General features: G+C 36.5%; 1 protein-coding gene across 1 annotated transcript in view; it reads right to left on the bottom strand.

Annotated features, from left to right (window-relative positions):
• clasp1a (cytoplasmic linker associated protein 1a) overlaps positions 1-17193 on the bottom strand; it is a 50698-nt gene that overhangs the window by 25854 nt on the left and 7651 nt on the right. Inside the window, exons 3-9 of the mRNA XM_060876283.1 lie at positions 8657-8735; positions 8429-8532; positions 7981-8072; positions 7597-7672; positions 7015-7112; positions 5367-5437; positions 77-220 (exon numbers count right to left, since the gene is read on the bottom strand). Coding sequence (XP_060732266.1) covers positions 77-220; positions 5367-5437; positions 7015-7112; positions 7597-7672; positions 7981-8072; positions 8429-8532; positions 8657-8735 — 664 coding nt within the window. The remainder of the gene's footprint in view (positions 1-76; positions 221-5366; positions 5438-7014; positions 7113-7596; positions 7673-7980; positions 8073-8428; positions 8533-8656; positions 8736-17193) is intronic.

Raw genomic sequence — 17193 nt, 5'->3', positions numbered from 1 at the left:
CATTTTATTTTATTGTCTTACTTACTCATCGTATAAAACCATATAAACATTATGACAAAAGTTCTATGTGAGATACCTGCAGCTCTGGGTGCTGAAGCAGAACTGGGTCGTCTCATTGAGCCCATGCTTCCTCCTCGTCTGCTGCTGGAGAAACCTTTAGACGAAGTAGAAGAGGAGGACCTGCCTCCATCCACAGAGTCCTCATCATCAAAGTTCTTATCTGCACAAGAGAGGTGCAACTTTGAGCCACACGTTAAACACTTTCACCATTTCCGTTCACTTCAATTCACTTTCCTGAGATGTATTCAGATGACAAGCTGGAATTTCAGACATGACCTGGTACATTTTGTCAAGAATTATCTAAAAATAAGCCGACTTTTTGTAAACTTTATTGAGAATCAAGGCAGAATGTTTTAAATACGCCTCATTATTTGTATCTGGCTCTGGTTATTGAGGACTCAATCAGTCAGAAATTTTCGTAAGTGCAACACCGAAAATCAATAGTCCGTTCAAAGTGCAACAGAAAAGAACATTACGTGTGTATGTCAGGGTTTGTCACAGTGAAAATGCCTCTACATGTTAAATTTAAGAGGTGTTGCTATTTGATCCTGTGTTGTATATCGGTATACACGAGGAGCACTTTGGTGCCGTTACTGAACAAGCGAAGGCTAATATGCTATATATCAGATGCTCGAGCTTTTTGTAGTTAAGCTAATTTTGTATCAAAATAGACAGAAATAAATCTAAAATGAAAAATCACATCAATTAAATAATAATTCTAAGAATGTGTAATTGTTCAAAAGTGCAATGGACAGCATCCAATATCCTGTCATAATTTCTGATGTAGGCAAACGATACAAAAACAATTCATTTAAAATGATGCTAAAATACTAGATAATCAGTTCAGCATTTACCAAATTTACTAATTTGACACAAACTATATCGTCAATATTCTTTGTACGGGTGATGATGATTCACTGCTACACATATGGCCAAACTGTAAGACCTTCTGTAAAACATGCAACACAAACACTTCAAATGCTGTAGTTCATGCAGCTGGAATCAAATTCTAAATTTATAAGAATGCCATGAAGCAAAAATTTAAAACAGACACAGCGATACAGAATGAAACAGAATTGATTTATACACGGGAAAAATAATGACAGAATTTAATTTTCCACATCGAGAGTCACTTTGATGAGACGTCTTAAAAAGAGCAAACACCTTCAAGCATAAAGATTCTGACTGAATTTGCTTGAAATGGCACTTCATCAACTGGCAACTCAAAATGTAAAGCTGATTAATCTACACTCAAGCTTAACTGAAGTCCCTTTCACCAGGATTAGATTAAGGATGAAAATAAATTGTACTACACCTTCATCTATTTCTAAACAGTCTGTTTATCTCCCAGTGGTGCGCACAGAGTTGTGCAGTCATTTGTACCATCCAAATCTACTTGTGACATTTTATTTAAATGTCAGGTTTTGACGACTACAGATAAGGAGCCCAAAGGCCTGTGAGATAAAGGATATGAACGATGGATGTGTCACAGAAAAATGTATGTAGTCCTTAAATCCATAATGCATCACAAACCACAACAGGTTATTTTGCATTATCAAAGTAATCATGTGCGGAACATAAAGGCCAAAAATGCCCTTGTCTGCAAGCAAACTGGCTTAAAAAATAATAATAATAAAAAAAAAAATAAAAATAAAAAAACTGAAAATGTGTGTGAAGTTGTAATGCTCTTGTTAAATAAAACGTACACGACTCCCTCTAGTGGACAGATTTTAACAGTGCACCTTGAAGAATAACTACCTAAAAATAAACCACTGATAATTTAGCCTGGTCAAACGTGTACAATAAACACCGTAAATTACACACATAAGAAAATAAGTAATCAGACAAGCATATCTCTCTGTATGTCAGTGACAAAGTAAGAAGGAAGAGCCATTAGCAAAACAGGAAGAAGATAGGCTTATCCCAGTATCCTGCTTTGACAGAAATGGCCCCTCCCATTCAAACACCAGTCAGAACTGAGCGCATGACAAGAAGCAAAAATTCTAATATAATAAACTCAAAAAATGTAAACAGAATTGAGAAGTAAAAAAAAAAAAAGCATAAAACTACTGCTGCTCAACACACTACAAAGTCCACAAATATATATATACACGTAGATATCTGGCAAAGCAACTAATGCCCATGAACTGGCAGCATCATAGTTTTACTCTAAATTAGCAGCAATTTAGCTTTACTACTTTAAATAATCGGAGCTAAAAAAAAAAAAAAAAAAAAAAAGTTATGATAATGTAATATACATACATTTACACTTCTAGCATTAGGGCATATGCCCTTATCCAGAGCGACTTACATTATCTCTTTTTTTTTAATACAATTTAGGGTTAAGGGCCTTGCTAGGGGCCCAAAAGTGGCAGCTTATTGGACCTGGGATTGAATTCACAACCTTCCGACTGGTAGGCTACCACATGCCCCTGGAGAATATGATTACTACAGAATGATTGCTGGTTTTAAATAAATAAATAAATAAAATGGTCAAAACAATCACCAGCAAATTAACATATATAAACAGGTTATATTTGAAGCATATTGCAATTCTCTCTCTCTCATCTCGAATATTGAGACGTATCTGATGACAATAATAGAAGGACAAAAGGAGGAGTTTGCAAGCTGTTCAGCCCTCTGTTTACCATTCAGACACAAATACACAACCCTTTGCCGAGTAGAAAAACTGCTGCTTTCAGGTTCATCTTATCCAGCACTTTGAGCAGTTTATTATTGCTTATTTTCCTTCATTGTGTACATCTTTGAGCTAAAGTTCAGAGAGCCATTCAGTGAAGAGAATGTTTGCCATTAAATATAAATGTTAACATGGTCTCAGAGCTTAAACCTCGACCGCCTTATTCCTATAGCACGCACATTTACGTTAACTTAAAACGCAAGATCAGCGCACATAAAATAATTTCGCTCTTTTAATACTTACCTTCCCCTGTTGTCATAATGCAAGAGTATTTTTGACTCATAAAACAAGCAGATGGTAAAGAAAACACAGTACAGACTCAGAGCTTTTCTCTGGTGTCCTGTCTCCATCCCTCCCTTTCCTTCCTTCTAGCTCGGGTCTTGTGACTGCGCAAAAGACAAAAGCCACCCCAGTGAGCTAACAAAAAGCTGGAGCCGTTAATGTGTGTGCTTGAAATGTATGTAAAAAATTAATTTGTGTTCATATAAAAGGAAGTTTGTTTCACTGAATGCATAACACTCATTCCTCCAAAACATGCCCAAGGCCAAGAAAAACAAATTCAGTATTAAAAGTGAAACATTAAAAGTGAAAGTGAGCTGAAAATGAAAATAAACCATAGAAGAAATAGTTGGATATGCGTAATATAATATGTAATATGTAAACGTACATTATCTAGCTCACCTAGCACTTTATTAGGAACACTGGTACACCTACTCAATGCAGGCAATTATCAACCAATCATGTCTGACACAGGATCTTTTGTATTGTACTGCTAACACAGGATATTGTTGTAGCACAAAATCCCACAAAAATCCTGCAAATGTGGATCAGCAACTTCAGGTATTGTAAACATCAACCAGCAGAATGGTGAAAAATGTGATCTCAGTCATTTTGACAGACTCAATTATTGGTGCTAGAGATTCTTAACAGAGTATTTCCATAGCTGCTGATCTCTAGGGGTCTCTATAGTTAACTCAGAATGGTGCAATAAAAATAAATAAAAAAAAATGCATTGAGCAGCAGTTGTGTAGATGGAAACACCTTGTTGATTTGCAGGGGTCAACAAACGGTCGGAACGGTTCGAGAAAAAAAACATCTCAAAATTCACAACATGTCAATCCTTGAGTCCAATGGGTTATAACAGCAAAGCACTTAGACAGCTGAAGACTGGAAATATGTAGCCTGGTCTGATGAATTATGTGGCACACAGTTGGTAGTGGCCAAATTTGGCTGCATTAATATATAGATCCAAACTCGAATGTGTGAACAGTTCAGGCTGGTGGTGTGTAATAGTGTAAAGGTGTGAAGAAGGTTTTCTTGGCACACTTTGGTCCCATTAATACCAATCGTCATTGTTGTTGAACATGTGCATCCCATTCAAGGACAAATTCTACCATCTTCAAATGGCTATTTCCAACATGACCACGTACACCAGATCACAAAGCAAATGTTGTCTCAAACTGGTTTCCTGAACATTCTAATTTCAGTGTTGTTCATGGGACTTCCCAGTCATTAGCTCTGAATACAGTAAAACACTTTTGGGATGTGGCAGAAGATGAGAGTCACATTTGTATGAATTGCATAACACATTAATGACAACATGGACCAGAATCCCAAACATCTTTTGGAATTATTGGCATAAAGAATTGAAGCTGTTCTTGTTGTTCTTATATTTTTATTCAGATATTATAAATGAGAAAATGACGAGGCAACCCAGGCGGACTAATGCACAAGGAGAGAGATGGCTAGACTGTCTGGTCCAATCCCACAGAAGACCTATTGTAGCACAAATTGCAGAAATAGGTCATCCTGGCTAAGACAAAATTGTGTCAGAACACACAGTGTAGCTGCAGAATGGTCAAAGTTCCCATGCTAGCCTTAAACATTGTTGCAGACCAAGTACATCCCTTTATGGCCACCAGAATAATGTGCCCGGTCACACTGTAAAAAATGTTCAGGAATTGTTTGAGGAACACGACAAAGATTTCAACATGTTGACACGGTAAAAGTATTTTACTTTCTGAATCACAATGGAGTTTATTTTTGTCATCTATTAAAAAAAAAAAAAAAAAATTGATGCTGTTTATATGGTGAAGGATATGGCACGTCATTCAGGACTAAGAGAAATAATCTATCCTTTAGTGACAAACTGACCTCCTGCAAGCCAGGTCACACTGAACAGTATGCAAACATGAAAGCAAGCCACTGACTTGTGCACATACACACATGCTTACAGACACACAGCAACAGGAGACAGAGGAGACAAGGGGTTGTGACATTGAGTGTGGCAAATAAAGAACAAAACTGGAAAAAAGGAAAAAACATGAAGCTTCTTAGAGTCTCGAATCAGAGTCAGTATCAGCTATTTTTTTCCTTTTTAGAACAGATTTTAGCAACATTTTCATTACTAAAGGCACTGACACTAACTAAGGAATTAAGAAGAACAAGTTTCACTCATCTCCCGTTGTTGAAGTTACCAACATAATGCTATTAAATGGCATAGGCTAAAAAGTTGATATGTACCTCTGAACCATCATAAAAACTGCAAAGATACAGGATACTGTCATTAACCAATCATTGCTTGTCTTGACTAAAATTCCAACTTTACCTGACCCAGAAGAGAGGATCATGTTCCCAGATCTTTGGACCTCGTCAAATCTGGCAAAAATTACATTCAACCTGAAAAAATAGCAGAAGGAACAGTTTGGTAACTAGTTTCTTTCAATGCAAGTCAGAAAGAAAGAAAGAAAAAAAAAAAAAGATTTGATCTACATTTAAAATGTAGATTGTTAAATGCTCTGAACAGTCCAAGAAAAGCCTGTTTATGAAAGTAATGTCGGCATATTTTTAGACCTGTGTCTACATGACTGTTGGCTGCCGTCTGGTATGTTGTATAAACACATAAAAGAGGACGTAAAGATAACAGCATCAAGAACAAACTATTTTAAGCTTCCGGTACAAACCCTAAACTTTCCTAGCACTGTTCATACATACGCACACCTTGCCTGGTTGAGTCAGACATATATTCACAAATGGTATGCATGTAAGAATTGATCAATTCTAAATAGACAACAAAGATATATTGCAATATAAAGAAAACGCTTTAGTTAATAGGTTTCTGTATCGATCGACCACGTGCATCAGAAATCTATGCTAGCAAATATGCTGATAATGTCCAGATTAAATATTAGATCATTAGATTTTTTTCTAAGTTTGATTTAGTTTGATAGATAAAGATCCCAGGCTGGTGTGTAGTGCAAAGGGATTTATGCAGTATCACTTCAACTACCAACACCAACAACCGTGCCACATTTAAAGTAGAGAGATTACATTTTTTCTTCATTCTGTTGTTTAATGTGAACATTAATGCATAAATAAGCAGGCCCTATGCCACCATCATGGAATCAGATTCTAACAGTTTGGTCAGAAACATGCACACTAATAGCCTGCTGCAGATCAGTCTGTAGGGCCCTGGCAGTGCTTCTCCTGTTCCTCCTTGCACAAAGGAGTAGATACCGATCTTGCTGCTAGGTTGTTGCCCTTCTACAGCCCGGTCCAGCACTCCTCGTGTAACCTTCCACTATCTGTTCCATGATCAAAACTGTTCTGGGAGAGACACCAAACCTCCATGTTGCTAGATGTGCCATCTATGCAGCCTGACTGGGTTGTAGGTACTGTCTCATGCTACAAGCAGTGACGAGGACCCTAACCAGATACAAAACTAGAGACAAAACTCTCAGGAAGGATGATGAGAGAGTAATTGAATGTGGCCACCACCTACAAAACCGTTCTATTTTGATGGGTTGTCGTGCTGCAGTCTCACTAATGTAATGCACCCGTTATCAGATTCATTTGCACCATAGCCTATGTAACTAACTCAATCAGTTATGATTCATAATTATACAGAACGATATCAATGACGATGTTATACTCTGATGGTCTGAAGTGTTTCCTCAGTTTTTTTGTGGCGTATACTTAATAACCATCCCAACTCAAATAAGATATTTGTGTTAGAGATATGAGAAAATGTCTTGCCAATTCAAGGTATATCAATATACTATTTGGATCATGTCTGCATGATCCAAAAATGCGCTTGAAAACAAAACAAAAAAATAAATAAATAAATAAAAATCATCTAACCATTGGGTTTATTTCATGTGGCAAGACGGTAGGATATGAAACATAATATAGTTCAATTGGGGAAAACTCCTCACAAGTTCGAGTTAAAAACCCTGCATACACCAAGTCTCTCTCACCGTGATTGTGGCAATCCTTTCTTGCTGAGGTCAACTCTAACCCTTTCTCCTACGTGTCTATATATTTCCACAAGGCAGCTCATGGCACTGTCCCTCACCTGGAAAGAAAGGGACGCCAGACAAATGCATATACGGATATATACAAAAAGTGCATGTTTAAGCAGTATTGACATAAAAATGCAACATAAATATTCAATTTAAATATAATATAAATATAACTTCATTTATAATTATACGAATTTAGAAATGATTGTTAATATTAATCAGATTCAAAAATTCCCAAGATGTACACCTCTAGTTACATAAAAATTGACTATATCCCACTAAAGATCCAATTGGAAATTTGAGCAAAATTTATGTGAACATTGACTGAATATCACCACCAGGGGGTCTATTTGCTCACCAAAGAAAGAGTTGCAATTTTTCTGTTTGAGCTTTCAATTACACTTTCACACATTAATTTACTTAGCAAACAAGCTATACTGTGGGACATGAAGTGAACCAATATGACATTCGATACTATATTAGAGTTTCTAAATGCATTTGTTAAAACTAGGGTACAAACAATTAAAATGTGCAAACCTGACTTGTGGGGTCTCCCAACAGGTTACATATATGTGGTACAATTTTGTTTAGAGTTAATCCCTGGGCACCATACCTAAAGCAAAGAAAGGCCAACAAGAGAAGAGCAGATTTAATGCATCATGGAGGACTTTTCAAACACCCAATTCACACATTTCATAAATGCCTGTTCACACCCTGCTATACAGTACTATGTACTTTTAGCCAAAAGGACATTAACGCATAACACTGCAGATACTAGACAGAAGGCTATATTACTATACAGTTTATGACTAATATTAGACTAACATGCAGAATTGATAAATCCCTCTTTGTTTGATAGGTAAACTTGCATATTTAACACATTTCTTACAATAAGAGCATTCCAGAGAAAGTGTGACCTACACATTCAGTGTTGCAATAAGACAAAGACAGACTCCTTCTCTGGTCCTGTTGTTTTTGTGTTTGAATCCCCCCAGCATTCTGTCCCACACATACTGCAAAAACAATGCCATAGTATAAACTGAGCATTAATCAATAATGCAACCATCACAATAGCTGGAATTAGCATAAATACTAGTGAAATGGTCATTATTTGTGTTAAGAAACAGACCACTACAAAAAATGAACTGAAACAACAATAAAAGCTTATAGAAACGTATTAACGATGGTGAAGCCCATTGTTAATGTGTAAATAATGAAGTATAAAGTCAAGGGATGCTTGCTATGACATTCTAACACCTCAAAAACGATTGGGTTGCAACACAGATCATTTAACTGAGAAGTCATTATTACAATTATGATTTGTAAAGAGATATTTAACAGTTTCATTGTAAAGGCAGAACAGAACTACCTGAGGGTTAGCAGCCTGGTCCATGATCTTCAGCAGCAATGTCTGGTCCTGGTCTCTGACTTGATCTTTGGCATCACCTAATCGATCTATCAAGCTGGGTAAAACTGAGACAGAAACAAATACAAAAATACAATTTAAATTGTTAACCACTTATTTTGAAGATGACATGCCCCCATTTGTAAGCTAGTCCTGATGCATTTTTAATAGGAAAATATAAAAGCAGCTTACCTGTTCCAATCTGGGTCCGAAAACGGTCTTGTAATCTCGTCACGAAGGCAGACAAAATGTCAATTCCCAGTAACGCCAACTAGAGAAAAAAAAATACAAATAAAAATATTATTATAATACATTTATTAGAATTTAATATAAATTATATTATTATTAACGTATTATAATATTTTAAATATGTCCATTATGCGTCCATTCAACTAACATGTATTTTGGAGACACTCGTGGGTCCCATGAGCTTCACCCGACAGTAAAATTATTCGTTATGTTACAGAATTTATTCACTGAATAGTTATTAGAATCAATGTACTAATACTGAGCAGAATCTCCCTTTGTCTTCTGTTTTTATTTTAGTCTTCTGTTGTTCCCGATCCCCCTCAAGGTTTGAAGTTTGCCTTCGAAGATGCTTTTCTGCTCACCACAATTGCAATGAGTGGTCATCTAAGGGGCTTTTTTACACCTGATCACTTCATGCGTTTTCTGTGATCAGATAGCTATCCGATCGTAAAAAGACCAGGTCTAAATGCCCTCCATAATGTTTTCGAGACGGATATAAATCCGACCGATCAATCCATTTCAGGAGGTGGTCTGGGACGCATTTCAGTTGAAACTGGACAGGTGTAAATGAGTGTGGTTGTTCAAGCCACATACGTCAGCGCTATACTCCTCCCAAATGGAAGTACGTCTCTCGCAAATGACTCAAGTCATGCACCGCACCAGAAACCCAATATTACCCTGGAAATTAGGTAAAATATATTTGCATTTTGAGCGGGAGTAGAAAGATCGAATTGATATCTGATTCGCCAAGACGCATTTATGTGGCCTAATGTAAATGGAACAGTTTTAATAAATCAGATAGCTATCAGATCAGAGAAAACACATGAAGTGACCAGGTGTAAAAAGGCCCTAAGTTACTACAGCCTTTTTGTCATCTCAGGCAGTCTGGCCATTCTTTGTTGACCTCCTTCATCAAAAAAACATCCACATAACTGTTCATTGGACCTTTTATTCTGTATTACCATCAATTATGTTATTTTCTTCTTTTACAATTATTCTTTAATTTAAAAGTAAATTTGCCAAGCTAGCTATCTTGTGAATGTACTGTGTGGGAGAAATCAGATCTGATCACTAAATTGAGGACAATACAAGAACATTGCAGGTAGAACATGGGGCATTTATATAAGCCAAGTTAAGTTTGGATTTGCACTATTCAAATATTAATATTCAAATACTTATACATGATAAACATGCAAATGCAAGGTAAAAAAAAAGAAGCTCAAATTAGTCACACTGTTCAATTAAGTGTGCAAAGTATACTGCAGTCTTCAAATCATATTTCCTCCCTTCTGTCTATTCAGCTCAATCAGCAAATGGGCTTAAAGGTATAATCTTAAACCATTGTTCGTAGACAGAGAAGAATTATAATAATTACAGTGAGCACTCAAAGAAGAAGAAGAAAGCTGAGAGAGAGCCAAGCCAGCTATGGAATACCAAATGTGGTGTGTGACTGTGTTATACAAATACTATTGAGTTCTTTAACTTTATATTGATTTTGTCACCTATCAGTTAACATCTTACCATTATACTTAACATCATGCGTCATTTATTTAAACGTGAAACATTAATTTTTTTTTTTATTTACTCATATCTGGACTGCTACATGCAGTAGTTGGACTACTAATAGTAGTAATTGATGGATTGCCTCTTATTTGGTGCACACGCCTGATAAAATTCCATACTATCTCCTAAAATGATCCAGAGCATCCCACAAGTGCTTTATGGGGTTGAGGTTAATCTAACGGCCAGCAACACTGCCATGCAGCATGGGTAATCAGCTAACACAGAGAAACTCAAATCCGTTCACGCCTGACATTATGAACGTGTCTCCAGAGACAACTTGTAACTGAATCATTGCATCACTATCTATCTACAGTAATGATGCAGTGGATTCAAATTTAATATGTATTTGTCATATACAGAGTACGACATGCAGTGAAATACTTTAAGTTTCTGCATATCCCAAATTATTATGAGCCCTGGGGTCAGAGCGCAGGATCAGCCATAGTACGGCCCCCCTGGCGCAGGTGAGGTTAAGGGCCTTGCTCAAGGACGTTGATGTCTCAGCAGCTTGTGGGCTTGAACCTCTGATCAGTAACCCAAAGCCTTAACCACTAAACCATCACGTCCTATTAGTTCGACTTAGTTGGTCCTTTGTTGTCGGGGAAGCATCAAGAATTGTCTTTGAGACACAAATCACCCAAGATGCTTAATCTTAATAGTTGCTATGGTGTGGTCACTGATGATCATCTTCCCTGTTAATCTACTGAAACCTTATCCTTCCTCCATGCATATTGGCAGTACTGGCACATACCATGTCAGCCTGCAGCATGCCTCTGCTTGCTCCCTTGTACAGAAACCTTTTTCTAACAGTAACCTACACTAAAAAGTTAAGGCTTGTTCAAAACCTGATTACAAATAAATGATATGAGATACAGTTGCATTTATGTCCATCAGTACATCTGCATTTCCATACATTGTGTAACTAAAGATCTTACTCCTTTTTGTTGTAGAAGAAATGAGAACATTACACCTCATAACTTATTCAGAGTGGTTTTACATTTCCAGTGCACGAGTCTGACGCGCAAACCTGTAAGCTGCCCTTGTGATCATGTGATCTCACACTCGCATAACAAAATATCAAACAGGTTTAACTAGACGATATTACGAATGTTAATAACTGACTAAAATACTTGTTTTGTCGTCTAGTTCATTATTTCTAGGGTTGCTAAATTCCAGGAATTTTCAAGGCTGGAAACTTTCCATGGGAATTAACAGTAATATATGGAAGTTAACGGGAATACATGGGAATTAAACATGGGAATATATTAAATGGGAATATATGTAAATAAACTGGGAATTTAAAAAACAAACAAAAAAAAGCAGCGTTGCCGATAAGGAACTTAATTGTAGTTTAAAAAAAAAAAAACTTGCAGCATAATTGTGTTTAAAACAATAAGATTTAATGCAATTTAAGTTGAATTTGTACCCTGTATTCCTCGGTCACTTGCACACAGCACACTGCTTACTGGAAGGCCATTGAGGCCAAACCCCCTGCATGTACGTGCATTCTTCTATAACATGCACGGTAACACTTTATTTTAGGGTCATTTAACTAGTTGCTTATTAGCATGAATATTAATAGAATATTGGCTATTTATTAGTACTTATTAAGCACATATTAATGCCTTATTCTGCATTACCTTATTCTACATTCTTAATTGTACCCAATACCTAAACTTAATAACTACCTTACTAACTCTTAATAAGCAGTAAATTAGGAGTGTTACCACATTCACAGATAATTTGATGACCCTCCACACACACTCACTTGAGGAAAAAATGCTTCATTTTACATTTTGATTGGGACATTTTTTAGAAGGCAAGGGTGGGGGATGATTTCATTTTACAACAATCATAGGGAAATATGTTTATTACAATTATTAAGTTTATTATTTTTATTACAAGCATAATTACGTTTATTATGCTTTTGTGATACTCAATGAAAGAATCAATTAAAGTTCTACTTACAATTAAATCATTCAAGACGTCATTTTTTAAATTTGTATTACCTTGCATGCATGTCTGCTTATGACCAAACAAAATGTTTATGTTTGTATATGATATAGTTTATATACACATTTCCCTATATTTCCAAATAATTCCCATAAATTCCCATAATGTTTCCAATTTGGAATATTTCCAAAATTCCCCAGATTAAGTCCCCATGGAAATTTACCGGAAACTTTCCGCCCCTTTTCAACCCTAATTATTTCTCACATATTCATATAAACTGAGAAAAGTAACAGTAGACAACAGATTTGCAAAAATAAATAAATAAATACATACATACATACATACATACATACATACATCACCACTTGGCCTGAAACCTACAAGAAAGTCTTTGCATTTTCTCGTTGTAGTCCAAGTGTAAATGCTCTTACCTCGTACTGTCAAGTCTACACAAAGCAGAATAGAAGCTACACGACATAATAATGGGTTGTTATAGTTCATCAAAACATCTACAGGCAGCTGACCAAAATGAACTTTAGAAGGACCTTAATGTTCCATTAAACAAATGGGCTGGTAGTTGGCAGTAAATTGTACTAATGACAGCATATTTATCTGCTGCCTGTTCAAATGAGATGACACCTATCTGACTGTACATACTGCTGCATCTGAAAGGTTGACACATTATTTCAGTGTTAAATGGAAAAACAGTGGTTCACTGTCTTCACCCAAGCAGTGGTTCTATGTTAACTACTCTACGTAAGCAAGAAAAGCAGATCCAAGAGACTACTTGAGTAATGAACATTAAATGAGTTTTTTTTTGCTTTTATCCATTAAATTAAATACACGTAGAATAAATTAAGAAAAGGAAATGTTGCCGGGTTTACCTATTCTACTTGGTTTCACCATTTAAAAAACTGCTTGCTATTAAATTAACAAACGTTTCCACCTTGTTAAATATGGATTATAGGTTCACTGTGACCCAATACTGTGCTAAAAGTGTGTTTGGGGAGAATTTGGCTTGTATTCATTTCCACCAGTCTCTATCAGCTGAGCCATCTGAGTTCAGAAGTACAAATAAACAGTCACAGGAGCCATGTTGAAATCCTCAGCACTCATGAGACCAGTTCCTGCAGGGATGAGGATTATCACACAACGCACCAAAGCCACAGGGACCTGAGAATCAAGCATCATAACAGCAAAACAACCCAATAAATACAAGATGATAATCCTAAAGCACGGCCACATCTATAATCAGTTTGATTATACGCTTTAAGCTTTTAGACACTGCAATGATATCTTACTGGTTCATATGGATCTCACTGGGGGGAAAAATGAGTTACTCTATTGTATGAGAACGTGTTAAACAAGGTTAAAGCAGCTGTGCAGCAGAGCTTTAAATAATGCCTGAGGATACGCTTTGGCTGTTTGTCATTATTTATGTTACTGCCATGCCATAGTTTATGAACACTCTTGTCAGTACACAAATTTAAAACATTTACTACTTCGAGCTCAGTAGTTAAGTCAATAAATAAACTTTAGACACCACTGTGATTGCACAGGTAAAACTCTTTTAAAAATCTTTAAAAAACAAAATAATGTGGGAAGCAGATGACTAACTTCATTCCATTCCTGTTGGCACAAGTGGCAAATCAAATCTAACTGGAAAACAAAGAGACCACTGAATACACATGTACACACAGGCCCTATTCACATTCGATAGCGATCTGGCTCACACGTGGACAGGTTTTTCGAGGTGACGCTATAACTGTGATGCGATCAAACAGACCACTTGTTTAGGTTTGGCTGGGACAAATGCAGACACATTGCATCTGTAGTGTGAACAGGAATGGTCCCAACAATCAAAGGATCTTCTACTCACCGGTGTTTCCAATTGTGCACATTTTTAACCTCCCAACAAAGCTGATACCTACACTATTGATACACATAACAGGTCCATTTTCTTTGTTCGTGTTCTGTTGGCTTGCGGCATATAATTTCGATACTTTCAAAAGCTGTGATGCATGTTGAGGATTCTTGTACTTACCAAAAGTTTTGCTCCCTACTCTCTCTGACATGATAAATTTACACTATTTTTTAGCAGGGAAGAAAATCCAGGGTAGCATAACACAACCACACTCTTCCACAAACATGCTCCCAAAGAACAATGACTGATTAGTGTCACTGTGACTGATGGGACAGAGCGCATGACATTATTCTAGGTGAAGCAATACTAATAAAATATAACTTACATGACATGATGAAAAACACAAAGACAAATAAAATAGGTTTAGTCTTTATATTTATTTAATAATCAGTCATACTGAAAATCTTTAAAAAACCACTACCAACCACTCCTCAACCCACTTGTACACAAGAAAATTCCAAGATCTGCCAGAAACACGATCAGGTTTACAATAAATAAATAAAATATCACCAATCACTTTTTTTTTTGCTTAAAAACATTATTGTTAGAATTAATTTGATACATCATTCAGCCTCAGCCTGCTCCCAGAGTGTTAAACTTCTGCCGCAGTTAAAATAAAGAGAACCTAGGAGGCAGTTAATCAAGGTCAAGGTAATCATAACTAAACAGATTCTGACAAGAGTTTAGGAGGCTGCTTCACCCAAATGACACACGAATTAATAAACCCTGACATGACTACTCTATACTTCATACAAGAAATGACACCATCACTTTTACTCTATGTTAAAGCTGAGGATTGGCTGAAAGAAAAGCTTGATATTTGCATTGCTGCAATGTTGTTTTTCATGAGTGATGCACCTGCTGTGACTCTTCCTGATAGATTAGCACCGGATTTTATGCACAACCTTCCTTAAAATGGAAGGATGTATTTTAGAGTTATAAATTAGAGCGACCTGGATTGAGAGTTCTGTCCCAGGCAAGATTGCATTACTGTATGTTAGGCCATCCTTAAAAATATTTTGGTTTGCAGTAAAAGTGAAAGGGGGGTTGGGGGGGGGGGTGTCCAGTAGGTAGGTCTATATATATATATTTTTTTTTCCAAGTTTCAATGTCAAAAAAAAAAAGTACAATTTTGGTGATGGTGATTACGTAGGTATGAATTTAAACAAATTAGCATATCGTGACGTTCAACCCGTGCCTTCGGTCGAACACACCATTCACATTTCTGTTGTAAAAAGAGAAACATTGTGCAGAAGTATTATTTGCTGTTATGCGTGTGTCCGAAGCTGCAGTTGCTGTGTGACGCGTTCCAAAAAAAAAACCTGGACGCGCTCCGAGAGAAAGCCGTTAAAATCAATTTCCTATTTCCGTTTTCGAAACTTGTGTTGGTTGGTCCGATCGATTCGTGCGTTAGATTTTCGAACAATAGAATTTATATTAGTTGTTTGAAGAGTAAAAAAAAAATTGGTCGGTCTAAACGCACATTTACAACCGGCAAGTCGGTCGTAATAAAAAATTGAGTCGGTCCTAATTTGACAGGGTCAGTCGGGTTACGGCAAACAGGAATATTTTTAAGGATGGCCTTATGAGGGGAACTCCATTACAGTTGGACATATTTTTTACTTCTTATCATAAATATGAACATCATGGTATTGGGTAACAATTTAAAAAATACATGCAGGTGATGAAATTTAAAAGAAAATGGCATTATGGGAAGTTAGACACTTGCACATACTTTTCACTTTATATTACACTGTGTAGATGATCTCTTTATTTATATGTAGAAAATTGACATAAAAGCGAGTGATCACCCACATCTAAGTGATTCAAAATATTTCCAAGTAATCAATGTGATCTATTTATAGAACAAACATGAAATTACAATCAAATCCACGTAATCAAAGTAACGTCTAGGTTTTGAGATCTGCTCCTGGTTGCTGTGTTGGAATTGTGTAATATTTGCAACAGCATCACATGCCTGAAACAGCCTTCTGCAATCCTCTTTGTCCAGAGCAACATTACCGTGAACAGTTGTAGACCTCACCTCTAAGCTCTTTTAGCTTAACTACAACACTATGAGAACTAGTGTGAAAAGATTTGGTTACACCAAATATTTTGAGGGAAGCAGGCATTAGCTTTGGGTAGCGTACGTACAACACGGCAGACTTGGCTATGGGTAAGTGAAAAGGTAGCTTATTCTCAACGTGTTTAACTGCAGGTCTTGACATCAGACAAGCCTGACATCAGTTTAGTGTTCCATTCAAGTTGTTACAATGCTGAAATGAAACAACAAGCCCACATTACCACTCCTAAGCAATCCATAATTCTGGCCGTTTGTCCATAAATAAGTTACAGTAATGGTTACATGAGTTAACAACGGGAAAAATGAGATTTTTCTTCAAAATGTCTACATAAAATGTTATTGCCAATCTACATTGTGAACTTCCAAGTCATAATCACCTGACTGTCCACACCCTTTTTAAATATCTAACATTTTAAAAGCAATTTAGCATAAAGTTACAAGCAGTAGCTTGTAGCAGTTGAGCAACGAGTTACATCCCAAGAGCCTTTAGACTGTGGGCCTTTCAAACACAAGATGGCTTATGGGAGCATTCAAGACTTCATTTACAGCAGCTGTATAATGGAGATCATTGACAGACCACAACAGCAGAACAGAACAAGTAGGAGAGTAGGAGAAAAAAAAAGGAATGAGCACAAATGGAGATAAGCTCGTGTATAAACCAGTCTGTGTTATACAGCTCGGAGTCTCAGATGCTCTGCCCATGCGTGACCGTGTGTCTGGCATGTTCTGTACACTGTTGTAGCCACAACCATTAGATCAGGGAAACATATTCAACATTCATTAACATGTTACAGATAAAAAGACCCACTTCCAAGCAAAAATCTGCTCTGATCAATACCGGCAAATATAGAAAATGAAAAGCAATAAGCATTGAATTACTCGGCTAACTCTGTAGCTAACTACTACAGAGACTTAAAACACAAAAACTATCATCAAAATCCAATTCTGTATGGAAAA

The sequence above is a fragment of the Tachysurus vachellii genome, chromosome 8 (genome assembly GCF_030014155.1).
Source record: "Tachysurus vachellii isolate PV-2020 chromosome 8, HZAU_Pvac_v1, whole genome shotgun sequence".
Lineage (NCBI taxonomy): Eukaryota > Metazoa > Chordata > Actinopteri > Siluriformes > Bagridae > Tachysurus > Tachysurus vachellii.
Note: the sequence above shows the minus strand (reverse complement) of the source record. Positions and strands in the feature narration are given on the sequence as shown.